Source organism: Pagrus pagrus (assembly GCF_965226575.1).
Source record: "Pagrus pagrus genome assembly, chromosome: 5".
In the NCBI taxonomy this organism is placed as follows: Eukaryota; Metazoa; Chordata; class Actinopteri; order Spariformes; family Sparidae; genus Pagrus; species Pagrus pagrus.
The window spans coordinates 27,387,643-27,415,614 of record NC_140189.1 but is presented as its reverse complement, the minus strand read 5'-3'; the positions used below and the strand labels follow the sequence as shown (position 1 = coordinate 27,415,614).

Here is a 27,972-nt window from a genome sequence, read left to right as displayed (position 1 = left end):
TACATAGTGCACTATTACAGGTAAAAGCTAAGAATGCACTACTTTGGCTCTAACTAGTAACTAAAGTTATCAAGTCAATGTAGTGGATTAAAGAGTATGATAGAATACTGCAATACTGTACATAAGTACAGTACTTGAGTACAGTAAATGTGCTTACATTACATTAACTCCATCACTGTCTACTTCACAATGATTAACAAAATTATGCTGACCTGGTGAGTGTCAGCATAATTTTGTACATAGTGTGAGTACAGACTGATCTAATCTAATCTAATCATAACATTTCCTTTAGTGTCACATTAACATCACTATGACATAATCAGTCCAAGTAGTACCATAAATGTTTGTCCTTGACCTCGTTTGACAAAATACAAGAGAAGGCAGAAAGATAACTGCATGTATTGTTTTATTTTATTGTATTCTATTTTAATTTAAATACAGATATATTATAGGGCTTCCCATTAAGGTGCACAAAAACAGGCATCCACACAAACAAAATGCAGGCAACCCAGCACAATATATATATATTGCATGTGTACCTATAAATATATACGTATAAAATGTATCTAATCATAACATTTCCTTTCTTGTCACATTAACAACATCACTATCACAAGGCCTAATTAATCCAAGTAGTACACATAAAATGTTCATTTTTGACGTCGTTTGACAAAGAAATAAAAAAAATAGCCATGATAAAACATAAACATTAACAATTATTATTGTAGTAAACACGTTATCTTGTGTTTGGTGTAGTCCAGCGCTCATATCGGTGCTGTGTTTGTCGGTAATAACACCTTAAATGACCTAAGCATGTCTGGGACTTAGCACACTTCCATAGACGCGTTACATAACGCTGCTGTTACAGGTACATGTTGCCTCCTTCAGCTGCTGTTTACGCCTGTGCTGTCACACGGATGACTCGGTTTCCCAGAAATCCATGTCGGCGCATGCGCAGAACGCGTCGCCTGACAGTGGTAAACAGACGTCAGAAGGGAGTCTTCGCCTCGAGTCAAAACAAAACAAAACAAAACAAGTCAAAAAGACACTGAAGGAGTGGATATTTGGGGAGCCGCGACGGCAGGAAGTTTGACAAAAGTCCTCGCTGGATGAAAGCGGCCGCTCGGAGCCGGTTATCGGAGGCATTTCACGGACTTTTTCACGGATTGTAAACTCTGGAGTAGCGGGAGCTCGACCAGCTAACGTTACGGTGGCTATCGTGCTGTTTTTTTTTCAAAGTGCGGCGAGTGGGAGCCGACAGACCTCCGGGGCGACCCAACTTCACCCGACACCCGGGAAATCGCTTTGTAGCGCGTTTGCGAGACCGCGGGACGACGGCAGGCTGAGCTCCGGGCCTCGGCGGGGAGGAGGTTCTCGTTCATAACCGCCTCTTCGAGCATCGTGTGCCGCGGCCGGAGTGTGGAGAAACATGGCAGATGGTGACATGCGCCTGGCCGCAATGTGGCGGATCGTGCAGACCTGAAGCACGGACTTTTTTCCCCTCACGAGCATTTCTCCTCATCTTTCGTAGGTTTTTTTTTTTTTTTTTTTAAGATTAAACACTATTTAACCGTTATCTGAAGCCACTCTCCCGTTGAGCCTCTCTCATTTGACACTTATTTAGTGTAACTGCAGCGGGTTTAACACAGGCCAGACAAGCGGCGGCCGGAGTCTCACTCCTGTGGGGCTTTTTTATACACTTTTTGGCAGCAGGAGATCAAAACTGAACAGTAGCTGAGGACATGAGATGGTTATTGCTTTTATAGTTTACTCGGTTTAACCTGGATTGTTTTGGTTTGTGACTGTTTCGGGGTCATTCGGGGATATTTTTGCAAAAAAAAGTTTTGGTCGAGGTTTTGTGGCTAGACATCACGTTGTTTACAAGTGGAGACAGACAGGGTCTCTCCTCTGAAGCTCCTTTGTAACAGCAGCCAGCTAATCCTCAGTCCTCATAGCTTTACAGTGAAGTTTTACACGAGGATGCGCGTTTGTGGTACGAAAATAACCCTTTAATTTGTGATTTGTCTTTTAAAAATATCGCCTTGTTGAATTTGAGAAACAGTTTTAATATACATTCATAACATTTCTGTTTTGGAAAATATTCAAATTTGAGTGTTTATTGACAGGAATGTCATTATTTTGTACCCACACACCGTTCATGTTGTGTCATTCATTCGCAGGTGAGCCTGAACCTCTGTAGGTCCAGATGTTTTGGTGCTCATCGCCACTCTGCCACTTTTGTTTTTATTCCCCTCAGACAAAGGGGCTCTCATCCCGGCCCTCCTTCATGCTATATAAATCGGAAGGTTTATGATAGTTACTATTAAGGAGATTATTTGGGTTCCCTAATCTCCAATCTGAGGATTAACCGAGGCTATTGGTGTGTCCAGATTATTACGTCTCTTTTCTAGGCCCCTCTGTTTACACCCCCGCAGTGGGTGACGCGTATTGTTTTTGTGTCGGGAAGTTTTTTTTTATTCATACATCATCCGCTCAAACGAAAATACCTTTACATTTTTGAAGGTAGATGCTTTAAGTGGTCCCACCTTTTTTTGTTTTGTTTGGGTTGACTGGAAGTTCAGAGGACCGTCATGGAGGAGTCGTCGGTGCCCCCGATTGACCCAGATTTCGAGCCGCAGAGCAGACCCCGCTCCTGCACGTGGCCGCTGCCGAGGCCCGACATCTCGGCTGTCAAACCGGAGGGCGCCGATGGCACCGAGTCCGCCGCCGGGACCCCGCCCGCCGACGAGGACAAGCCCGAGCCGCAGCAAATCACGTCCGAGCCGGAGAAGGCGGCGGCGGCGGCGGAGGGCGGGGTCGTGGCAGGTGTGGGCGGAGCCGGCGCGACGCCACGCAAGGGATCATCCCGCCGCAACGCGTGGGGGAACCAGAGCTACGCTGATCTGATTAGCCAGGCCATCGAGAACTCACCTGAGAAGAGGCTGACCCTGGCGCAGATCTACGAGTGGATGGTGAAGACAGTGCCTTACTTCAGAGACAAAGGAGACAGCAACAGCTCAGCGGGGTGGAAGGTGAGTATGGGGGGGTGGAGACATCTTTACTGCAGGGATTCACAAGGTGGAGTCACATTTACAGCTTTACGACTCATGTTACATCACAGAAGCATCGTTTATTATGTGGGCTGGGCAATATTGACAAAACAGAGAAGGTACATCACTTCATGGTATAGAAATTGCCTCCTTAAATGTTTTCTTTCATCTTTTTTTGATGTCTTATTGATTATTATCAGCTTCTATTCATGTATATACCAGACATGTGACTGAAGACATTTGGTCCAAGTCTCCAGTAAGTGCCAAGTCATTTTTTCTTGGTCAAGTCACTTCAGTCTAACCTTCAGTATCCAGTCTTCAGTACCTGACCACTTCATCTAATATGATACCAAAAAGTACGATTATTTGTTTTGTTTGTTGAGATTCAGGGCAATAAATGTAATGAAGCAAAAAACCTTAAGTAAAAAAGCTTTCCTTATTTCTTCTCAGTCAAAAATGCATCACCTCCCCATCACTTTTAAAGAGAAAAACAAACAAAAGGTCATTCAAGACTTCATGTCCCAAGTCAAGTCAGGAGTCTTGACATATTTATTTTCTGTCGAGTCAAGTTGTACGTCATCAGAACAGTCACTCGACTTGACTCGGCTCTGCAGCTCGGTTATAAACTGTTCTTGCTGCAAAGACAATTTCCTGTTGCAGGACAATAAAGATCTGAACTGACCGGGGATGCAGATCCAGGAGTAAAAGGTTTACCTATTCAGATTTAGAAACTATTCATCGATGTTTATAGGGAGCTGCTGTCTGTAGTGGAGAAATTAAGATGTTCATGTATTTTTGGTACTCCCCAAACAGACAGTTCACGAGGGTCGATGCAGACGGTGCTCCTCGTTGCCACAAGTCAACAAGTTGTTAGCATTCACTGATGGAAACACGAGCAGTCTTTCTGATCACTTAGCAAAGTGCATCATATACATGCAGACGGTGAAATGCAAAGACTGCAGAGCTTGTAGTGCATCTCACGTGTCCTCAGGCGTGTTACGGAGTTACCAGCAATCATAGTTAATGATTAAAAGCAACCATGAGTCCGCTGATTGTGTAGCTATAAATACGGGTGCGTTCATAAATTTGGTCAGAAGTGGCCGTTCAGAAATTCACAGTTCCAGTTTCAGAGCGCTCAGAGAGTTGTCTGTGTGGAGGACAGTCTCGGTCATAATTAAAATGAAAAGCAACATAGAGTATTAAAAGAGAAACAATTAAAAGATTCATTTACTACCCTCCGATGAATAGTTAGGCCGTAGTTAATCTTGAAAAGACAAAGCAACTAGAAAAGTCAAATTTGAAATGTAACATGATAAGTTGAAAATGTAAAGTCAGGTGAGTAAATGGAAAAAGGTTAAATTTAAAATGCAAAAGATTAAATGGAAATGCTAAAAATGGCGATGGAAATAAGACGAGGGAAACGTCTAATGTGAAACTCAAAATGGGGAATAGAAACGTTTAAATGGAAATACTTCAAAGCTTAGATATAATGTCATTTGCATTTCAAGTCTGTCACTAATAAAACCAAGGGGAGATCAAACAATAGATAGATCTTTTTCATTTTATATTAAGTTTTAATTAATATTATTTATTAATTTATATTTTTTAAAAACAGTCAAGCTTTCATCACGTGACGTTAACTGAACCCTACATTACTATGTAATGCATAAAATGTATTTGGCATAAACATATTATTGTTAATAAGTGGTTCCCCAGTAGTACATGACAAGAAAAAAGTCAAGATTAGACGAATTTTTGAAAAAATGATCAATGAAAATGTGTAACAGACGTGTATTTTTTGTTATTTCGTGAGCATGAGGTTTATCTTCTGACCTCTCGGGGTGTCCTGACCTCCAGATTGGGATCAGCGACAACACTATGTGTCATGATTCTCAATAATAGAAGAGTCTTTTAGTGTAATTATCTCCAGCTGTGCCCCTGCTTCAGTTTCAGTAGGATAATCTAAACTTTGGCAGTGCTGAAATATGAGACAATATTAATTGACTTTTCTTTCTCTCTGTTTTCAGAATTCAATTCGCCACAATTTATCACTCCACAACAAGTTCCTGAGGGTTCACAATGAATCGACAGGCAAGAGCTCCTGGTGGATGCTCAACCCAGAGGGAGGGAAGACCGGGAAAGCTCCCCGCCGCCGAGCCGCCTCCATGGACAACAGCAGCAAACTGCTGAAGAGCCGCATGAGGGCCAAGCAGACCAAGAAGCAGGCGGGAGCAGCCGGGCTGGGCGGCGCTGGAGGGGCGCTGCAGGGTGACGGCAGCACGGCCTCGGCGGGCGCAGACAGCCCTAACTCATCCCAGCAGTTCCCCAAATGGGTCAACAGCAGCAGCCCCTCGTCCCGTGGCAGCCTGGACGACACCGACATGTGGACCACCTTCCGCCCACGCACGAGCTCCAACGCCAGCACCCTGAGTGGGCGTCTGTCCCCCATTGCTCCTGGACAGGAGGACGACGATAATCTGCCCGAAGACTCACTGCTGGGGAGATACACTGCCAGCAGCTTGACCCCCACCCTCACTGAGACCCTCATGGAGGAGCTGGATCTGATCGACGGCCTCACTTTGATGACTCAGCAGCAGGGAGGGGCCAGTCCCAGTACAGCCCCACCAGCACCTCCCACTCCACTGCCCTCCGCCTCCACCCTGCTGCCTCGTGGCTCCAGCTTCTCCTCCTTCCATCAGCTGCAGCCATCCAGCCTCCCGCAGGCCCCCTCCCACACCGGGACCCAGACCTCCATCTCTCAGTGTGGACCAGGCAGCAAAGAGCCGTCAACCTTCTCCAACTCCCTCTTCAACCCCATGTCCAGCTCCGCTTCTCGCGGTAGCGGCCATTTCAGCACCCATGTGCCTTCCAGCCTGGAGGCGCTGCTCACCTCCGACTCCCCCCCTCCCAGTGATGTCATGATGACCCAAGTGGATCCCCTCATGCCCAGTCCTGGAGGGGTGGGCCTGATGGGCCTGGGCACGTCCGTGGTGGGCGTGAGGTCCAAACCCAATCAGCTGCTGTTGGGTAAAGGACTGGAGCCGAACACGGTGGCCCCCATGGCGCTGCAGGCCCAGATGCAGTCACAGCAGCATCACCTCCACCACCAGCAGCAGCAGCAGCAGCCGCCACACCAGCAGCAACAACCGCCACAGCAACACCAGCATCACTCTCAGATGGGGCTGGGGATGATCCTCTCAGGTATGTCTCAGGACCCATCGCAGCTCTCTGCGCTCAAAGCCCACCACGCCACGGTGTCAGCTGTGGGCTCTCATCACGGAGCGCCCGTCACCTCAGCCAATCCTGGCGTGAGCCTGCAGGGGATGAGTCAGTTCGGAGCTCCGTCCTGTTTCCCGACCGGTCAGGACCGGCTGCCCACAGACTTGGACATAGACATGTTCACCGAGAACCTGGATTGTGACGTGGACTACATCATCAACAGTGACCTCATGGACGGAGACGGCCTCGACTTCAACTTTGACCCCATACTGCCCGGAAGCCAAGGCTACGCCGGCCCTGCCACCACGCAGGGCTCAGCTCACAGCTGGGTGCCGAGCTAATTCCTCCGCTGACCTAAAGTCAGCCAGGTACACTTTGTTCACACAAACACACTCAAACCAGTTTGCATTTAACTTTTTTCACAAATAATTTAGTCTTTAACTTTTCTTTATTGCAAAATGATGGTTCAACAGATAACATTATTAAGTGATTTGTGGCTGAAAGTCCATTAAAGATGGCAGAAAATTCAATTTTTATATTCAATGAATTGTTTCAGTCGCTTGTGAAAAGGAAAAACGGAAAACCATTTGTAATTTTTAGCTTCTCAAATATGAGTATTTGCGTCTTTCCTCAGTTTCTTATCATTGTAAATTGAATATATTTGGGTTTTAGTCACATTAAGGCTCTGGGGGATTGTGACGAGCAGTTTCACTGTTTCCTGACATTTTTTAATCAACTGGTGTCACGATTCTCTCATTATAATGATATAATAATCATTATTTGGAGTAATTATCATAATCAGTGAGGTTATTGAGTCAGTAACAGAACATTTTAGGTACATCACTTACACAGTCTGGATTTACAGACAACAGAAATGATCTTTTTATCATTGTCTCTTTCAGGAACTGATCTCCAATCAATATAACCTCACAAAACGACAGAACGACCGGTGCATTCCTCCTCCCTGCTGGCTGGAGGTACTATTTTCAGATTCGATGCTTCTCTCGGACTTTAAAGACAAAACCAGACCTCACTCATGTCACGTGCCAAGACATGCAGAGGACGGGGAGGAGACTCACGCTACTATGCACAAGTTTTCTCTGTTTTTTTTAAAAAACAAATATATATATATATAACACTTGCAACGATTTGGCTGCTAGCCGTTTTTTTCTGTTAATCCGAACTGATGATTTTTAAAGACGTGTGACTTTATGTTTTTAGAGTGAAAAGACAAATCGTTAACTCCCCTCCACTGGGAGTTCATGTTTCAGTTATGTTACACCAGAATAGCTTTAGGGTGGATACGGTACTTGATGGCTTTGGTATTGAAGAATCAACGGACTTTGCGCTTTTGGAGAAATGGCCAGTTTTCCATTGACACTCGCCGAGCGTGAATCGCCAGACCAAATGCTGTTTGATCGTCTGAACGAGGTGCACCAGGAGTCCGTGCGAATTTTGAGGACCGCGTCGCGAACAGGTGGAAGATAAAGACGAGACGACTGGAGGTATGAAATGTTTGATTCAACATTGGCCACACATCTCGCCCAATCGCGTACTTGGACTATGATCACATGTACGATTTCAGATCTCTCACTTTAGAGAAAACAACAACAAAATTTGGTGATTGAACAGTGTAACAGTTTATGTATTTGCAGTTTGGCATTTTTGGTGTTAGAGTTAGAGGATGTTTTTATTTTTAAATCCCTGATGTGCAGTTAAACTAACAAAATGAAGAAATGTGATTTTATGGAATTTATACACAGGGCATTCAAGGGTAAATTTTGTTTGCCAACAAGTGATTGGTTGGCCAAGTATTATATCGTCTCAACAGCAGTATGCCTCCACCGTCAAATCGTCTACCTGATCTACTCTTTCCATTGAGCCCGTGCATTTTCAAAGCACTTAGGTTTCCTGTCTCACAGGGACCCCAAACTACAACCACGTTAGGTTTTACCATTTCATTAAAAGAATTTAATCCTGTACAAAAAGAAAACATTTAATGTACACGTTGCACATGTACATGAGGACACGCTATGCAGATTTATCAGGAAAAGAGATGAAATCTTGAAGGAAATTTGTAAAATCACTTCTTGAAGGGTTTTGCTGTTTAACGTTTTCCTGATATTTTGTCGGGGGGTTTCGGGGGGACGTGGGTGTCAAATATCCTCTCACACTTTTAATTATTCAATTATTCAGTTCGAGAAATGAATTCACTGTGTGAGAAGTACAAAAAAAAAAGAATATATTTGATTATAGTTTTAATATACTATTTAGATGGAGGTAATAAATGAGATATTAATACATATGAATATATTACTAATGACAAGTGATGTTTTTTTTACATTGGAAGAAGCATTTTCAGATAATTTCTAACGGTAATTTTCTATACTTTTATTTTTGTAAAGGATGAGATGCATGTAGATTTTTTTACATAACCAAAGGAACACTAATATTTGCATTTGCATGGCATTTTTAGGGAGCGCTTGGGCCTGACACAGTATCTCGGTGTACATATGCTTTACAAAAAAACATGCCTGTAACATGAAATCTGAGGCAAAAGTGCATCAATACTTGACCGCTTTGACTAAAAAAAAATCCCAATTATCTGCCTCATTCTTATTTTCTGCATTAATCATGAATCCAAGTTTTAAAAAGAAAAGAAAATCGGCGCTGAAATGTGGCGGCGCGGCGAAAAGACGAAAACCCACTTTTCGCCAAATTCTCATCTCAAAACAAGACTAATACAACTGTTACCTCTCAGGGTCGCTCGAAAGGAAAGTCGGCAGGAACAAAACGTGCACGGACGTGATCAGATCGATGACAAAACATATTTATTCTACACAAATTTCTGTTACTGCAGACTGGAAACCAACACGGCATGTCTTTTTGTTCTCCTGGAGACGTTTCTGTCGAGTTGATCTCAAATTTGAATTCCCTTTTATTTTATTTTTTAGAGAAACGTATTCTAGCTCTCCAGCCATGTATATCAGTAATAGCCTCTCCCTTGGGTTATCTTTTTTTTTTTTTTTTTTTTTTTGGACTGCCAATATTTAAAACACTATAGCATGACGTTACTCTGTAGCAGGATGGACTCTATTTTGTCACCTTCCCCCCCCCCACCGTAAAATTTTGTGTTTTGTGTTTGTATTTAATTGCGTTGTTCATAACCGTGATCAGAAATAACATCCCTGCAGTTTAAACTCTCTAATATTCATCATTTCACTGTAGCTATGTGAATATGTTAGCCTCAGATTTGTATAAAGCACTCTTGTTTATTTTATTTTTCTCTTTTTGAATGGTGCTAGATGTCATTTGTGATGTATCCTGGAGTACGCCATGATACCGTGGGTGCATATCAGGGCCTTTTGAATTCTCTGTATACAGCACAAATATCTTGATTTGGTGTAATCAATCCACATCTCCCCCCCCCTCCTTGTTTTTAATGTCTTTACATATATATATATGATAACCCCCCTTCAACTGGTCACTTAAGTGGATCTGGAAACAGACGACTGGCTTGTTCGAACTGCATGATTTTCTTCTTATTTGAAATCATAACATGTAATTATTTTAGGAAGTTGTATATGCAACAGATCCCCCAGCCTTTCTGAACTAATGTCCAGCTGTTGGAGATGTTATAAGCAGAGCGGTGGTTGGTTGAATCTAATGTCTCTAGTTTACTGTTGCCTCCTTAAAAAAACGGGCAGCTGTGGTGTTATTACTCCCTTTGTATCTCCCCCTTTATATAATTACTACTATCTACATATTTTTCTCTTCAGTTTTCTTAAACTAGCAGTTAGACCCTGTATGTTTGTTTTTGAAAATCTAAAATTGCCCCATTTGATACAGCATTTTAGTATTCGGCGAGGGTGGGTTTTTTACTTTTAATTTTCCCATAGGGGTGGGTGGGGTGGGCAGGTAATGATATGTTGTGCATACGCCAATTATGTTAATGATTTTTGATTAATGTTGATAGTTTTTCTTTCTTTCTTCTCCCCCCCTCAAGTCTTTTTTTCTTTCTTTACACATTGTAAAGTCAGCCAGAGATGACAAAACGCTCTGAACAGCAGAAATAAATTCAATAAACTGTTTAACCTACTTTGTCCGACTCGTTGCTGCCGTTACTTTTCATCAGTAATGAACAATTTTGAGGCGCTTGTACTGGTTCTGATACTTTATACTTCCAGTCCACTTCATTCTGGAGGCTTATATTGTACTTTTACTCCTCTACAGTCATTTGTGGCACATTTTAAAATTATTTTATCATCAACTGGATAAAAAAACACTGATTCTGATAATCAGATAAAAATGGATATGGTAATTAGTTGACCCATAGTGTACTTTTACTTGTACTTTTTATATTTGAGTACATTTAATATCAGTTACTTTAAGACCAAGTGCTTTTTTTTAACACCATATCTTTATTTTTAGTAAAGTATGAGCTTTACTTTTACAACACAGCTTTTAATGGTTGTGAGTCTCTTTGTAGTCGGACCGTCAGTTCTGCAGTTCTGCCACTTGGGGCCGCTGTTATAAAGTCACACAGCCACTTACTGTAACTACATTTAGTGGCAGATGTAATAATGATGGAGGTTATTCAGATAAAACAACATTTTTTGGGGGGAAATATTTGCTCCTTTCCAACTACATGTGCCACCAGACCAACGAGATGCACGTTTTAATAATTTGGGCTTTGCTATAAATCACATGTATTTAAAGGTCCAGTGTGTGAGAGAGTTGTCTCATTCCCAACTCGTCAATTACTGATGCTTTGGGAAAGCAACCAACCGGACCTAAAATCCCAAACTGTCAGTATTTGACAAGTTGGGAGCGGCACAGTTCTCCTACAAAATGGACATAAACATAATGTCCATCACAGTCTTTCAGGTATTTTAAAGGTTATGTCTGTCTTTTACTCCCATGTGGCGCCTTTATTTAAAGATATTCTGTTCACTAATCATCCCTCCTCTCCCAACTGGTCGTGAAGAGAGAAAGTTACTGGTCTTCTAATCACATCTAATATTATATGTATATATCTCTTTTTATTATCTGTTTACTGCAGCTCAGCAAGGAAAAACTGTCCAAGGAAACAGAAAGAGGAAGTTTTGCAGTACTGTAAAAGGACTGTAACTCTGGGAAATACCCTTCCTCTGAGTCAGACTGCTGAAGTCTCATATTTGATCTGATTAAACTCTTTGGAGCAAACAGAACGAGGACTATGGATTTATTTCACAGCCAGTTTGTCTCGATTGTTAAAGGAGCACTATGTAGTTTTGGAGAAGAAACTCAAACTCATGTATTATATTTACAATATTAATGAGGTAATAATACAAACTCAAATTTTTTTTTTTTCCATAGCTGAATAAACAAGCTGTTCTCAGAGGAAAATAAAGGTCCCCAGAACACTCTTTGAAGCTAGAAAGGTGGCAGGGTCCGCCACATATAAACAAATTAAAAATAATAATATAAAAATAAAACATTTGTCCTTGAAGGTCTTTCTCTTCTGATTAAAATGTCCTCCCCAAAACTGCATCGTGCACCTTTAAGACACATTTCTTGAAATTATGCTCCATTTCCCAAAACTCCAAACAGAAATGCTGCGTCAAAACCAAACTCTTCACTGAAAACCATGTGAGATTAATCCAAAACACAACCACAAAAACCTGCCGCTGCAGTAAGGGCACTTGTGTATTTCCCCCAGTACAACCATAAGATAAACGTATTTATACATTTTCAAATTTCAAGTGTACTGTTGTGAAATAATCTGAAATTGAGTGATGAATCAATTTCAGATTCAGATCATTTTCTATTTGAAGAGAATGTAGAAAATAATTTGATTAAAAAAATGTGAGCCTAGCCTTTGCTTTTCTCCTGATATATAATAATATATATAAACCTGAGGCTCAATCAATCAAATCCACAAGTGGATTACATATTGTCAAATAATTCAAAATGGCCGCCTGGGTATTTGCAAAGCACGTCTCCATACTGAGAGACTGTTTATCCAAAAGTCAAACATACCAAAGTCATAGCAACTGAGAAGTCTTAAAGCATCTTTTACTTACTGACTTTAAATTCTTAAAGTATCTGACATGAATGTATTTAAGTAAAAGTAGCAACTGAAGAAGCAGAAAATAGAAATACTCATGTACCTCAAAATTGTACTTGGGTACAGTACTCGAATAAATGTACATGATTACATTTCATCACTGGTCAAACTACAGCTGATTTATATTTAGTAAATGGATATCGAGGTGCATAAACAGTGGTTTTGCTCTCTTCCTGCAGAAGAAAGTAAAAAGAGAAAACAGGAGACAGTTTTATTTTCATAGAACATCTTTATAGAAAACATTTCTTCACATTTTCAAAAACATTTTTTTTGTCTTTTCACTTGTTCTCTTTTTTTAAAAGGTTGTTTTTTTTAAATAAATGTCCTTTTTTTTTATTAGATTTTTTTTTGTTGTTTTTTGTTTTTTTTAAATCTGCTCAAGTTGAACATTTTTTTCACATCCATCTGTGTCAAAGGCTCTTGCCGAGTTGCTGGGGCTTGTAGAAGGTGTCTGATAGAAAACACGAGCCGTCACGTTTATCAGAAATGGTGCTGACCGACACCGAGACGCGACGGTTCCCTCTCTTGCAGGAACAGCCACACGTCTTTTGGTTGTCCGTGTTCCCCTGCTGCAACTAAAGCTCACATTCAGCTTCCAGTAGTCACATCCCTCCACTTCAGCAGCACTCCAGTTTTAGCCTGAAGGCACCTGTGTTAACAGCGCTTTTGCTTTTATCGATATGCACTTCTGTTTCTTTTCTACATCCCGCAGTTACTGAAGTCTAGCTCTAAACAGTCCGTCACACCTCTATATCTACCCAGGCTGCAGTACAACAAGCAGGTCCTAACGTCACACCCAGAGACAACACAAACAAAAGTACTCTGGAGTTTACAAAAACTGTAAAAATAAAAAAAAAAAAGACAGAAAAGATACAAGTTTTAACAACTAGTTTCCACATTGTTCTGCTTTGCAAATTGTACCGTAGATTTTGACTTGACAATCAGCTTTGATACAGCTCACAAAAAAAGCTTTAACACAAAGCTATGAGCAAAAAATCTGAACTCGTGACCAGCGCAGGTCTACTTCTTTGTCAACTAATTCATCACTTCTCTGCGAAAAGTTTCTGAACGCCTTTTGGTCTGATTCAGTCTCTGATTTGATCATTTCTGAAGCACGTCAGTACAAAACAAGAAAATCATTCAGTGAATGGCTCAGCTTAATCTTCACCGTAGGACACAGCCCACTTATCTCTTTAGTTTAGTTACAAATGGGTGTTTTGCAAACATTACCTTTACCATTACCTTCAAAATCCTTCCAATAGTTCACTGAAATATCTTGGATCAAGTTACTTCACACACAAATCTGGGGTTGACAACAAAAGCAGAGTCTGAAAGTTTGAGGACAAACAGTCTAAAAATCTTTGTTACACGTCGTACAGTGGAGAAGAAAGGCATCCGACCCACACACTGTGCGTCTTCATGTCTACTAATCAGCTACCTTGCATTATAAATATATAAAGTTTAAAAAAGTGCTTATTAAAAGAAACTATAGTGATGCGATAACTTCCAGCAGTGTCACTGTTGTGTTTTTGTTCTTGACCAGCATTAATACGAAACGTTAGGGAGAGAAAAACTGTCGTACTTCACGGTCCTTAATGTCCTCCTCCAACACTGACAAGGATTGTCCAAAAAAAGGAAAAACAGGAGCCCTGGTCTCCCATTAACATTCAACTCGTACAAAAGGATTTCTTTTTTTTTGGAGAGGGGGCATAGTTAATACAAAAGGAGACTGATCAAAGTAAAAAGGAGAGTATTGGCCACCGTAACACACTGCTACAGCTAAGCAGTTTCTCACAGACTGAACTGGAACAAACCAACAGGTAAAAATTAAAACAACTCTAGTAATAATTGCACATAACCTTTGAGAGCCGAGATGTTTGATAAGAGGACTTCACAACGAGAATCTGCAGAGAGGGGCCGAGGAGAGGGCGGGGGTTGTGGCACACTATGGTATAAATACATTAATCTGAGAAAAAGAAAAGCACATTCATGAGGCACAGGGACAAAACGACTCAGCTCTGTGTCCTTTAAGTGCCACTTCACCGTCTGCTGTTCAGATTTCTTCATCCCCGTGACTCTGGGTCGCTCTGTACCGGCAGAAAGTTTGGCTTCGTGCCTCTCTTGAGCACTTAGGCAATCATGTACTGAGTGATGGCTCTCAGAGCGTATAACATCTCAGCCTGCAGCCGGGCTTCCATGATAAGTAAATTCACGTGTATCTGAGGAGAAGAAAACAAAGAGTGGTTAAAACAGAGAGCAAAAACATGGTTGACCAGTGGGAAAGTTGACAGTGAAGGTCTTCTCACCCGCTCTGAAGTTTTAAGTGGAGTCCAGCCTAGCGGACACACTGGAGTTTTGGTGGCATCTGGAGAACAGGCCACAGCCTTGATGTACAGCTTTAAATCCCGCTCCAGCAACTGGTTCACCTCTCCGTAATCATAATCGTCATACCTATTCAACACAAACAAACATTTTTACCCACTGAACAGGAAGAAAAGTCGGGGTTTTATATGAGTAAAACAGGACGGTCGCTCACCGTATTCCTAACACACAATGGATGTAATTCCAGATTGCCCTCTTCAGGTCGGGGCTGTGCAACGAGGGGAGGGTGGTCACGCTCCTGAATCGGTCGTCCAAGAGGTGCCCAATGTCCGAATACAACCGGTTAACTAAGGAGAAGCCGTGGTCCTCCCATGAATAGTCCTGCAGAGCAAATACAACATCCTCAAAGTCAGCATGACGAGGTTTTCATGTACAGTTCACCTTAAAGCCACAAAATCATCTCAACCTTTGTGACCAATTCAACCAAAGGATTTTATTTATTTTAAATGTAAGGGTAGGAGCGCTTCCTGAACGAGGTTGGTAGAGGTGCCCTCTCTATAGGGAAACATTAAAACTTAAAAATCATAAGAGAACTCCAAGTCAAACACTGATGAAGGCTTAAATGCGTTTATTTTTTCATGATCCAACGTGACCATGCTGTGACAATAAATGCCTTTAAATGTTTTAGAAGAGAGTGCCTTCTTGTGGTTTTTAAAGATTTTTATTGCTTTGCTTTTTTTTTTTTATTTGAATAGTTTTTAAAAAGGTAAAAACGTCCTGCTTTCCAATCCTCTGAATCATTTTGTGAAATCTGAGGTTTATCTTGTGACCTCATGTTTCGTTTCAGTTTATGCCACCGAACTACTGAACACGAGAATATAGCATGGCACAGTGTTGCAACAATACTGGATTTTCTAACTTTGATACAATGCTTGAGAAATGCATCAATATTCGATATCATGTCACTGAGGGTATAACATTATAGATTTTTATTTTAAGATAAATATAACAACGCTTGTGTACTGTGTGTTAAGAACAAACACCTTGAAGTTTATTTTCCTCTGGAGGAGGTTGGGCTGTGTGGGCACTACAGCACGACGAAAAAATGAGTATTGAAACTGTTTCAAATGTCCAGAATTGATATGTATCCATTTTAAAAATATATGTTTTTGACAGCACTACTATGGCATGGTTGGTTTTGCATTTTAAGGACATTGTAGATGCAGAATATTCAAATATGAACCCATCTGGCCAAAAGTGAAAATGTTCTAAGCACACAGGGATGTAATATGAAAGAAAAACATCTTAAATCTTATTTAATCAACCGGCCATGAGCAAGTTTTATTTATTTTTAAAAAAAAGACAACTGCACATATATGAGGGACTTAAACTCCCATTGTGTCATTTTTCTCTGAAGGAACTAATTTTGGTTTACGAGTCAGACTGTGACACAGTTTGGAAGTGGGTCATTTTAAATACCAAACCTAGAAGTGTTTGTTAAGAAAACGCCAGACATGTGAGAGGGTTAATTCACACATGCCGGTCTATTGTTGATTAAATAAACTGAAGCAAATTTAAATAACATTCAGTTCTGTAAAGCATTGGTTAGGTTTTATACAGACATCAAAGAGCATCAGCTGCATGTTTGAGGTGTCCTACTACACCAGCCAATCAGAAACAAGTATTTACTCTTGCTATAATCCACAGACTGTACATGTGTCCTGACATCATCGCCTGCCCTCATCCACAAACATCCTCACCTGAACTCTAAACACTTGAAAGTGGTCCTCCTCTCTACGAGTGAACTCCTGATAGCAGAAGTCGGGGTCTGTGCTGAATCTCGTCGGGTCTGTGAAGCAAATAATCTCCTCCTCTTCTTCCATATCTAAAAAAAGACATGATGAAAGCAGATGAGATGGAGGGGAGGCAGAGAGTGCGTCAATAAGTGTGGCTGATGAGTGATAATTGCTCAAGTTTCACACCATGTGACGCTGGAGATAAACATCAGAGACGAGTGGGAACATCTCAGCAGCTTGTTTGTGCGTGTCGTCCGAGTTGGTTACCTGTTTGCTGGAGTGTTTGTGTGTGCAGCAGACGCTCTTCTCTCTTCTCGCGCTCCTCCTGGGACTTCTGAATCCTCTCCTTCAGACAAACGATGTCACAGCTGGAGTCGAGAGACTGTCAACAGAGAGCCCGGGAAGAGTACTGATGAAGTATTTCACAAGGAACAGACGCAACCTGCAGTGCTGCTACTGCCATCAAGCAAACATTACCATAAATGCTTAAATTCTTTGGAAGTGTCTACAAGAACTATAAAATGCTGTATAATCATGTGTGATAACTGATAAAAATCAACAACCACTTTTATAACTGATTAATCTCTGGTTTCATCTTCTTAGGTCTGAGATTTTGCTGTTTTTCTTTGTTTGACATCATTGTAAAATGAGTATTGTTTGTTTTTTTGGACTGTCGGTCCACAGCCTGGATTATTTTTCACCATTTTCTTTTTATAGGCAGCTATTAAGCTATAATGAAATTAAGTTGCATGCCTGCTTGTAACTATAAAAGTCTATTTTATTTATTTAAGTATGACTCACCAGCTTATCTCAAATTATTAGTTTTAAAATACTTTTCCATGAAACATCAACTGTCTTATCTATTTCAACAGCATATTGTATAAATATAGAATTAAAAAAAATAAAGCATAGCTACTTTGAGGACTTCATAGTGTGACAAATGTGTAAAACACAAGACTAGAGGAGTATTCATCTGATTTGTTACCCGTCGTCGTGTTATGTGTTCCGAGGGAGTGGCGAGAGACTGAGGCACATTGGCGTTGCCGTTGGCAGCATCGAAGGGGCAGAAGGGCGGCGGAGTACCGTTAGGAGATTTGGAGAGCGGGACAAAGTCTGAGTCTGTGTCGCATCCAAACACAAAGCTGCAGAGGGAGTGGCAGTGGGCCAGGATCACCACGGCCTGCACCAGCTCAGCCAGCGACCAGCACTGCTCGCCCGACTTCAGCAGCGTCTGCAGGGAACAGAGACAAGAGCTCAGGGTCAAAGAACTACGTATAATCTTAAGGCTTTCTTTTTACTTTATCTGCATCCTGAAGGCTGTAACGATTTAAATAATTATACATTTCTTAACCGTTTAATGCTGTTTTTATGTACATTTTGTGATGTGTGGTTCGTCTGGGTTTTGCTTTGCTGTACCTGGATGTGTGAGCAGGCAGTGAGCCACGGTTGGTGGGCCAGCACCTTGTTGATGTGGTCGAGAAGACGAAGGCGAGGAGGTGCCGCCTCCAAACCCTGCAACCACAGAGGGTCCCCGCCCACCCTCAGAAACTGGGCTGAGTGCAGGTACACCAAGTAGTTACAGTGATGGCGTGCTGCAGCCTAGATGTCACAAGAAGAGGAAATTGGGTACACAGATTCAGTGGAAACATTCAAGCTTGTGATTCTCCATTTTGAATAAAACTAGTACATCCTGAGCATGCATATACAAGAACAGCCTGGTCACTGACCATGATGGCGATGTAATGGCGGTAATGCAGCGGCAGGGGGCCGTCCATGTGCAGGATGTAGTGCTGTGTGCGCAGGAAGCTCTCCAAGTACTGAGGGTGAGAGGCCATCTGCTGGGACACGGCGTCCACGCTCCCCGTGCTGACCAGAGCCTTCATGAACAGCAGCGACACTCGCTCCTTCTCACCGTTCACCATCACCTACAGAAACCAGGAGAGAGAGGAGCCAGAGGGTTGGTTTCTGAGGTCAATACATCGATTTGTTAAGTGACAAGTTCAAGCACCTCAAATTTGAGGATTTGCTGCTATTCTCAATATTCTTTCGTTTGATTGGACAAAACAAGCAGTTTGAAGACGTCACACCAAGGGCTTTGGGATTTTCTGACATTTAAAAAGACAGAAATGAATCAGTCAATCGAAAAGTAATCAGCAGATGAAGCGATAAAGAAAATACACATCAGTTGCAGCACCAGCAGCCACTGTCTTTGTACCCACCTTTGACAGTGATAAAAGTCTTCACTGAAAGCAGAAAGACATACTGTCCTTTGGGGTAATTATTAGAAATCATTTTGTAGCCAAAGCAGGTTGGCTCAAGATAAGGTGGGACTTCAGATTCCCCACCATGTGATGGTTCAGGCTGTGCTTTGGACTGGAGTCATGTTCCACACCTTAAATCAGCTGAACAGAGCCTGTCTCGGAAGAACAGCAGCCACGATGCTGCGATACCGGCGCCACTGGCAAGCGAGTGCATTCCTTACATTATTCTTTCTGCAAATAAAACCAGCAAACAACGGTGCTCCACTGGGAGCTCGACAGGCGCACAAACAACAACTCATGTCAGCTGCAGCAGAGTCAGAAGCGTTCATACGCTTCCACTATATTGTTATTAAACATAGAAGCAACACTGTGGACTAACAGGTAACTAATTCTGCAGTGAAGCAAAACAATAAACAGCGGAAACCAGGAAAAAAAAAAACAAGGTTGTCCTTTGAAAAGGGGATTTACATGCTGGGAGGAACCACAGATGAAGGAACTTATGTGAAAGTTGGGTTCAGGAGGCCTTGAAGAGGGAAGCGTCGCAGCAGCAAAGAAGTGGATGAGACCGAACACACAAACATGGGAGCGACAGAGCTGCGGAGCTCGAGGCCAAGAGAAACAGACCCATGTGGAGTGGGAAGCTGGCCTCATAGCCACAGTCATTTATTACCTCCCTTGCCATCATACAATGGCCTCTAGGAAAAGGTGTTGGGAAGCTCAGACTCAGTTCTCCTGTATGTGAAACCCGAGTGAGCTGCGCCGATCAAAGCCAAAAGGTTCATTACTGTTTGAACCGTACGAACGTTGGCAAAGACTTTTCCTTATTTCAGCACAAAATGCTGTCGAGGATTATTACTGTCCTGTCAAACCACAGACACCTGGACTTATGTCACAGATAGCCGGAGCGAATGCCGACTAGAGGGCCTTGTTACTTAATTTTAGCCTCATACAGCTCTTTGGCATTCGACACCATGTTCATCTGGCTGGTAGCTCCATGTGGTATTTCACTTCTCCCTGCACTGTATGAGGGTTTCCTCCAGATCCTGCAACAGGCTCCACCTCTTGACCTATATACAGTCCAGACTCAGATCTTGGAAGACATGTTAACATACACCACATGCTAAATCACTCTCACACGCATGTTTACATTTCCCCTAATCTCACAGTTTATATAAAACAAAAGAGAAAAAAAAAACGGACGATAAAAAAGCAAGTTAGTTAAACGAGAAGTGGCACTAAAACGACCCTCGGACACAGACCCACTGGAGGGTATGTAGAGCACACAGGTGCCTGCCAATCAAAGGCCCACTGACATGAGCACATTCAAACACATTCAAACAAGTATCCCTCTGCAAACACAAGAGCCACTGATTAGTATGCTGAGCGGCAGAATCTAGGTTACTGCTCCATCAAGCAGTAACTGGCTGGGCCGATGAAAGGAATGAGGCCCACACCATACATGAAAACATGCTTTGAGAACAACTTGTCAAGGACTTAAAATGAAGGGTGACCGCACAGTGTATTTTTTTTTTTCAGTCTGCCACTGTAGAAGGAGCGAGGGTTGCAACACCAACGATTATACTTCAGTGTGATTATGAATGATTCATTTGTGAACTGTTACTCTTAAGCATATCTTTGGCACGGTGGTACAGCAATTTCTTTTTACTTATCTGTTGACGCATCCACGCTCACGTGCCGTGAATGTGATTGAAAACTGCAGTATATAGATGATACGATTTTTGATATTTGCATTAGTATTTTGTGAAAGCACCAATAGTCATTCATTAGAGGTATTTGGGCAAAAATATTGTGACATCTGATTTTGTTGGCCAGCCAATTATCTGGGTATAGATCTTATATCCAAAAAAACAAGCCTAAAATAGCCTAAAAACAACGTAATATTATTTTAAGGACATATCGACCAGCCCTAGCTGCAACAATTAATCAAATAGTTGATCGAAGAAAGAAAATTAGTTGCCAACAATTTCTATAATCAAATTAATCGTTGTCCAACATTTGTTGGTTCCAGTTCATTAAATGTAAAGATTTTCTGCTCCTTTGCTCTTTTTTTTGACAGTAAATGAAAAAGGGAAATTGTGATGAGCATTTTTCACAATTTTACTCAGTAAACAATTAATTCATAATGAAAATAATTTATAGTTGCAGTTGTACATGCAATTTAAATCTAAAACAGTTTGTGGAAACATTTCATACTGGAAATCCTGCAGTTGCTACTGGTAAACTAGATCACCAGTATCCCACCCATGCTGTGACAAAACCTTATCAAAGTGGGTCATCATGCACAACCAGGTGAAACCAGTTGAAGTGTCCCCAATAAGACTGTGCAATATGGCCTTAAAATAACATCTGAATATTTTTAGGCTATATTAAAGATACATAATGTAAATTTCGATAAGCACCTCATAAATGTTAGGACGGGGCGCCAAAATCAAATATCACAAAATATCTTGACATTGCCACAATAATGTAGGGATGACTATTCGTTCTTTCACAAAACATTAACACAATGACACTTTTGCTAATCGTCAGCACTGTGGATATGATGACTGAGTGGGTAAAGGCAGAAGAGTTGAGCAAGTCCAGAAAACTGCGTCACTTTACGGTAATGCAGACCTTAAAACCAGGAAAAGACAACACTTGCGTCATATCAGAATATATAATATCGATATACTGCCCAGCCCCATCCAGACAATACCTCCTCCACGAAGGGTCTGCTTTTGCTCCCTTTTGTTTGAGGTAACAAAATGTATGTTTGGGGATTGATTCAGCAAAAGGTGACTGTTGTTAGACCAGTTAAAGCTGAAATAACAGGCTTGTGTATCATACAGGGAACCCAGCGCCCACACAGGACACCGTCTGTGACTCCACTGCCCACACCGGACTTCACTGTGCAGCCCAGCTAGGTAATAAACCCACTGCATTCTCAACAAAAACCCACGTACAGAAAATATGCACATCAAATCCCTACAAGCTAGTGACCATTTAACTGACTGGTCATTTATTTAGTCTATAGCCACTGTTGAAACTACAGCTGTACAAGAGCAGTGAAATAAGTGACAGCACTTACTCTCATACAGATGGAGGAGACGGGCTGCCATCACTGGCATCAGACAACGAAAAAGGGAAATTGGTTTGTGAGATCTCATAAACATGTCTGGACAAATACAACAAAAAAAGTCAAATTGAAACAGGAACTACAGTTGATGTGAGCAGTCCTGCGGCAGGAAATGACACATCCCACGGTCTCAACATTGTCTGCTGACACCGTAACACAAAAGAAAAATTTTAACTCAGCTTAATCTACACTTCAGGACAAAATACAGTTTGTTTATGATGATGTTTGAAATGGACTTTAGAAGTATCCAAAACTGGGGATCTTTAAAAAAATAAAAATAAATAAATACCGTAATCTCTCTTTTTTTCTGGTTGTCAGACTGAATAAGTAAAGCAATTAATATTATATTTTATTTCCTAAATAAAATACCCATTCCACAATAAAGACACATTTTCATCAGAGCTAATCAATACTTGTGATTAATATACACAAACGTCTTTTGTGCAAGCTGTGTCCAGACACCCATCCCCACTGCTTCGTCTTCCTCGCCTGAAAACAAGCCACAGAAGCTGCACACAGCAGTACTTTTGATAAGGCGATACCCTCCTTATTGTCCACCCACATGAAAAGAGCACCCGCATGAAAAGAAAAAAAATCTGGTAACAAGCGTGTGTGGGCGGATATATAAAGCAAAAAAGGAACAAAATCATCATTTAGGCGACTGTGTGTGGTATTACAAAGCATATTTTGGTTTCACATGGATGCAAACAGTCTGACAGCACAAGCACATAAAGCCTTTGCGCAAACAAACCTATTAATTCTGCTTACAGTACGCCCCGGCAGCAACTGGTTCTGAAACAAAGCCATTTCTTCCTAGTCAAAAACAAGCCGGAGGGTGACAAAAGCGAGACGGCGTTGTTGATATGAGAGCGCTGCTGTATTGAAATCACAAGATGAATTCAAACTTGTGGCCTGGAAGCAAAAAGATAGGAGAGGGGGGAAGAAAAAAAACTACAGAGGGCCTGTTGTGGGCAAAAAATTCACAGGTGCGGATCATTTGACATTCAAAAAAAAAAAAGGCACAGGAGAGGTCATTTGTTTATTGATCAGAGAGGAGCAAGAGGCAGGGATGAAATGAAAAACAGGAGTGACGTCAGCGAGGGGAGGAAAGGTAAATGGAGACAAAGACGGGCTTTGATAGCAGGCTGACAAACAAAACGGCAGCACTGTACAGGCAGGGAGACGAAGGAGAGGGCAGGACTAAGACGACACACAAAGAAGTGGAAAAATGATGCCTGCAGTCTTCCAAGGGTAAATGTGTCAGCTTGAGATGAGACGTGCATGTGCGCATGTAGTGTGTGCATGTGTGTGTGTGGTGTTGGTGGGCTGCAGGAGGGGGGCTGCTGCAGATACAGGAGGAGGATATTCAATCTGCATTCCGATTGAGCCTGGAGGGGGTCCGTCCTGATCGCGCTCTTGCGTCCGGGGGGCTTTGACTCCTTTGACCAACCCCTCCCCTCCCTCCCTACCTCCCTCCCTCCTGCAAGCCTCATCACCGGAAACACAAGCAGCCAAGGCCGATTTTGGCTCTGCAACCTGAACTCAGGGAGTAGTGCAAAACAAACCAGCTGCAGCCCAAAGATGTTTGGAGAGGGGAGGAGATGGGGAGAGGGGAGGGGAAGGAGCTGCTGGGTAAGGACAGCACATACAACACAACCAAGACAAACAAAACACTGTGCTGCAGGATGAAGAAAAAAAAAAAAAAAGAAAAAGGCAGAGCCGAGCCCACATACAGTAGATGAGTGATTGAACCTGTCAGGAAACATGGCAGGCAAGGTAGAGCAGTAGGGGGCGGGGGACGCTTTTACAAAACACTTTCACTGATAACTCATATCAGCAGTCAGGTGAATGCCTGCCAAATATGTGTTTATTTTAACAAATAGCTTTTTGAATGCAAGCGATTTTAAGTAGTTGTTGACGGCAGTGGAGTCAGAACAGAATGCTGATTGTTTGTCCACAGTTAGAGGTTATCGTGTAGTCGAATGACAGACAAACAGCGAACGGGGTGGTGTAAAAGTAGCACAGGCTGGACTTGAAACCAGAGTGGAGGGTTTTCTGAATCCCTCGCTGCCTCACATTCCTCCCTGTTTTGCTCCATTTCTGAACTATAATCTGCAGCAAACATGTCTCTTTGGGCCGCACTTGAGACAGCGCCCCCTCTCTGTTGCAAAGTGGAAAAGCAGCGACGGAGGAGAAAAACAACTTTGATTGGCAGTCCAGTTCAGCCAGCAAAAACAGCACAATAAAAAGTCGCCAACATTCAGGAGGCACCGCAAGACAGGGGGAAAAAAAACAACCCCTCAACAATCCTCATCTGTCCTGGTGGATACAACGCATTTACACAGCCGTGTCCCTTTTAGCGACGTCCTTATATATTATTGATGTTGAATAAATGGCACTGCATTACTTCACAGCCACCTAGCTTAACTGACAGACACTTTTCTCCCAAATCCTCAGATGATGTCATCGTCACCTCCAGTTTTCTCCTCACACCGCAGCGCTCTCGACCTCTGCTGCATTTAAACGTTAGCATCTCAGTGAAGAAATAAAATAGAAAATACGAGTGAAAGTTTAATATGAACGATGTATGAAAAGGAAAGGGCTTAAATCATCCCTGGTGGACTAACAAAGGCAGAGGTTTCTCTGTACGCTTTGACGTTTCCATGTCACAGTAAAGACACACAAACGCAGACCTGACAGCGAGCGGCTAATTGTTAATGCTAATGTTAATTCACTAACGGCAGCTTTAAATAAGAAAGAGAGGAGGAGGAGAAAAAAAAAGAAAACGACGAAATGTTGCGAGCTTTACGTGACATGTTCACGACTGGAGATGGCATCTGCGAAATTATTGTTTGACTGTGAGGGGAAAAGGTGACACTTCATAACCCTCAATCCACTCACGAAATCCCGTTTTATTCCCCCTTTTTGTTCAGTTGACTCTGATGTGTTCGCTCGATAAACCGTTAGCTGAGCTAAGCTAGGTTAGCTACATCAGAAGTTAGGCTAACTCACAGCCGCTGTGACGTTACAGGCTGACAAGAAAAGTTTAGACACTGAAATAATTGTGAACAGCGACGTTTATCTAACATGTCGGATTTTAACTTCTCAAAAAGAGGTAGGTTAAAGCTACAAAAAAAAGCCAGGACAAGAAGAGCTGGCATACATGTAGGGTTTTTTTTTTTTAAATGTAACGTTAGCTATAAAACAAGTCATTCAAATGAATGAACGTTACTCGAGCTACTCGGCTAGCCGCTAGCTTTAATTGTGTTAAAACTAACTTAGCCCAACTGTTTCCAACACCTCCGTCCATTGTCAGCTTTAACATACCTGTTTGTGTACTCGCTGGCACTGGGTTCTCAGGGGGTACTCCATTTTATTCGTACAGATGATCATTTTCCAAAAAAAGTGCTGCTACTGCATGGATGCGGCTCTTGTCTTTTTTTCTCCTCTTGGTGCTCTCCAAGCTAGCGAACAAAGGCGGAGAGAGCCTGCCGCTGCCTGCAGTCAGACGGTCGGCCGCTCGGTAGCTGAGGGACTGGACCGAGAGGAGAGGAGAGGGGAGAAAACCTTCCCGGAGCCGTGCTGACAGCTCCAGTAACAGTGTGCCCAATCAAAGCGCAGGAGGCGGAGCCGGCCGCTGACAGGGGTATATCCAAATGCTAATGAACATCTGCAAACAACAGCGCAGGGGAGGCGAGAAACAGGCCCGGACAGACACGGAGTCAGACTACCAACTTCTCAACAGCCACCGGGGCAGGAGGGAGTGAGGAGGCTGCTGCTGTTCGTGGGTAAACCCTGTTTCATTCAGTGGACACGTCCATATTACACATGAAAAACACTTTCAGACTTTAATTTCTTATATTTTATAATAAAACAACAGGGTATTTCAACAGTTACTGCCTCTGGAGCCAGCAACTTGGTAATATATATATATATTTGATCAATTATTTAACATTGCAAAGCAGCACAGAACTACTTGCCTAGTTATGGATAGATGTGTTCAGAGTTCACAACCATGTTTTTCTACCTTTCACAATGCAATAATGTATACATAACTATCAAATATATGATAGAAATGACCTAAAACTACATAAAAATTAAAGTAATCGTACCCTGGAGTTGCATCACTGGTGTTCCAGTGTGACAAAAGTCTATAGTTTTGAAATAAAAATCACACTGATGGCTTCACTTTATTTCCTTTGACCTACTTCCTGAAGAAGTATGAAGAAAGGACATGGTGAAGTCCACTGTCTCTCTTCAGTTATTAGACATTTTCACATTTATGTCCAGACTTCATATGAAGCTTTTGGCAGACATCACTGGTTTGACCTACTTTATTAGAAGGGAGTTGTAAAACAAAGTGGAAAACAAATGGATTGAATGACATGATTTAGTGAGTTTTACATGATTGACAATGTGTGGTTTGATGCCCTGTGGCAGCCATTTTGTAAAATCCATTTTTCATGAATATTGCCACACTGGTGTTACCTTCACTGGTGTTGCCTCCCTTGAGGGTAACACCAGTTTTTAAAAAAAGGATAAAAAGTCATTTAGCTTTGATTTATTTGTATTCAAAGAGTCAGCGTGTTAAGGAATAACATGGTCTAATTTTGAATATTAGGACAGGATGTCAACGTTACCATACACTGCACACTTGAGGGAGATTAGCATCAGACAACCTGAAAGGAAATGCTCAACCAGATCAAAATACAGTCATTATCTACCCGCCACCATGTCGATGAAAATCAGGTGAAGTTTTATAATCCTGGAGCTCCTAAACAACTGAAGCAGATGGGAAATTTGTTTTCAAACGTAAACAACAACAGCTGAAAAAATAAACATAAAATTGCTCCATATAGCTCGTCTGAAAGATTGTTTACGTCTTTTTAAAGGCGAAATCTTTACTGACGCTGCAAAGCTAAATCTAATCAATTCAGAAACTTGGGGCTTCCAGAGATTTCGACTGTATGAAGCCATTTTATGTTTTTGTTTTGTTTTGTTTTGTTTATTCCCCGTCTACTTCAGCTGTTTCTGCTGTGAAGCTCCAGAAATGTTTTGCGGACTGCGAAACTTTCCCTGCCTTTCCGTTGACACGAGGCTAAGTAGACAACGACTGAATTTCCTTTGAACCTGGAGTTGTAATAAAAAGCCAATATCCAAGTCCGACATAGAAAAGTAACCCAGATAAACGTGTTGTCCTACTTAATGGGAGAGGCCGAGGTTTGTAACTGGTTCAGAGATCTGTGTTACGTCTTCCACAGACACATGGTACATGTTTTTTGGGGTGTCACTACACTACACAGCTGATGTTTGTTTTCCGAGACCTGATAAGGCTCCTTCTGTGACACATAAAAAACATTAAACCACCTCTTTCATAGGCTGAGCAGTCCGTGTTTTCCCCAGGTTTGTGGTCAGACTTCGATGCCCAAACTGACATTTTATGTTTGGCATTAAGAAACATGGCATTTCACATCATTTTGGATCATTGTTGTGCAAAAAGTTGGAAAGCTAGAGCAGATCATAAATAAACAGAACTCAATATGGAAGTCCATCAAGGACCAACTGCAGCACAACATCTGTGAAAAGTGAATTTAATGCTCTTCCTCTTTTATATTTCTTAGGTGGTGCCCAAACCAGCTTGGGTGCTGCACCTAAGCCTCACACTGGTGGGGAAACCCCGGTTTTCAAAAGAAGTACACTGACCTTTAGGTGTAAATTAGTGGACTTCTGTTCTCTCTTTGTGGCAGCACTCTGGAAATCGATTACCCGGTATGTTGGGGAGGATCTTATCTTGCTTGTACAGAGATGAGTTTGATAAAAATGTGTCTTATGCATCTAAGACTCAACGGGGAAGTAAAATCTCAATCATCCTGCTCTCATACGTCAAGTCATCTAATCTCTCAAAGGCAAAGACAATATGTCTCATTCACGTAAACCAAACACACAACAAGCATTGATCACAGTCCGTCATGCTGCCATGAGATGTCCACAGTGGACCACTGCATTCAGGCCCGTTTGATTGACCCTCTGCTTCGACCCGATTGTTACTTCTTGTCTGGGCGTATTCAGCCGATGAATG

General features: G+C 42.0%; 2 protein-coding genes across 4 annotated transcripts; one reads left to right on the top strand and one right to left on the bottom strand.

Annotated features, from left to right (window-relative positions):
- Window positions 1-550: 550 nt before the first annotated feature.
- Window positions 551-16,426, top strand: foxo4 (forkhead box O4). Of its 3 annotated transcripts, XR_014622529.1 has the most exons (5): window positions 551-1,527; window positions 2,578-3,032; window positions 5,078-6,637; window positions 7,172-7,774; window positions 16,408-16,426. XR_014622529.1 is itself a non-coding variant. In XM_084352223.1 (4 exons), exons 1-3 carry the CDS (start codon window positions 1,437-1,439, stop codon window positions 6,608-6,610), a joined length of 2,079 nt encoding a protein of 692 aa, XP_084208349.1. In that variant the 5' UTR covers window positions 551-1,436; the 3' UTR covers window positions 6,611-6,637; window positions 7,172-10,368. The 3 variants fall into 3 exon arrangements, 2 of the variants coding, with proteins under 2 accessions (XP_084208349.1, XP_084208350.1); XM_084352223.1 differs by lacking the exon at window positions 16,408-16,426 and having other exon boundaries at window positions 7,172-10,368; XM_084352224.1 differs by lacking the exon at window positions 16,408-16,426 and having other exon boundaries at window positions 1,434-1,527; window positions 2,583-3,032; window positions 7,172-10,368.
- Window positions 12,685-25,423, bottom strand: sesn4 (sestrin 4). The gene is made up of 9 exons (XM_084352225.1): window positions 25,221-25,423; window positions 18,224-18,421; window positions 17,913-18,095; window positions 17,482-17,727; window positions 16,764-16,878; window positions 16,461-16,585; window positions 14,915-15,081; window positions 14,685-14,829; window positions 12,685-14,597 (listed from the first exon to the last, which is right to left on the bottom strand). Exons 1-9 carry the CDS (start codon window positions 25,284-25,286, stop codon window positions 14,508-14,510), a joined length of 1,335 nt encoding a protein of 444 aa, XP_084208351.1. The 5' UTR covers window positions 25,287-25,423; the 3' UTR covers window positions 12,685-14,507.
- Between the last annotated feature and the right edge of the window lie 2,549 nt (window positions 25,424-27,972).

Bases quoted from the DNA above. Each gene is read 5' to 3' on its own strand.
- foxo4 (XM_084352223.1), top strand. From the start codon at position 1,437: ATGGTGACATGCGCCTGGCCGCAATGTGGCGGATCGTGCAGACCTGAA. The intron at 1,528-2,577 runs GTAGGTTTTTTT...GTTGACTGGAAG, and splicing joins AGCATTTCTCCTCATCTTTC to TTCAGAGGACCGTCATGGAG. The intron at 3,033-5,077 runs GTGAGTATGGGG...CTCTGTTTTCAG, and splicing joins ACAGCTCAGCGGGGTGGAAG to AATTCAATTCGCCACAATTT.
- sesn4 (XM_084352225.1), bottom strand. From the start codon at position 25,286: ATGATCATCTGTACGAATAAAATGGAGTACCCCCTGAGAACCCAGTGC. The intron at 18,422-25,220 runs GTATGTTAAAGC...TGGTTTCTGTAG, and splicing joins GCCAGCGAGTACACAAACAG to GTGATGGTGAACGGTGAGAA. The intron at 14,598-14,684 runs GTGAGAAGACCT...TCTTCTCCTCAG, and splicing joins CACTTAAAACTTCAGAGCGG to ATACACGTGAATTTACTTAT.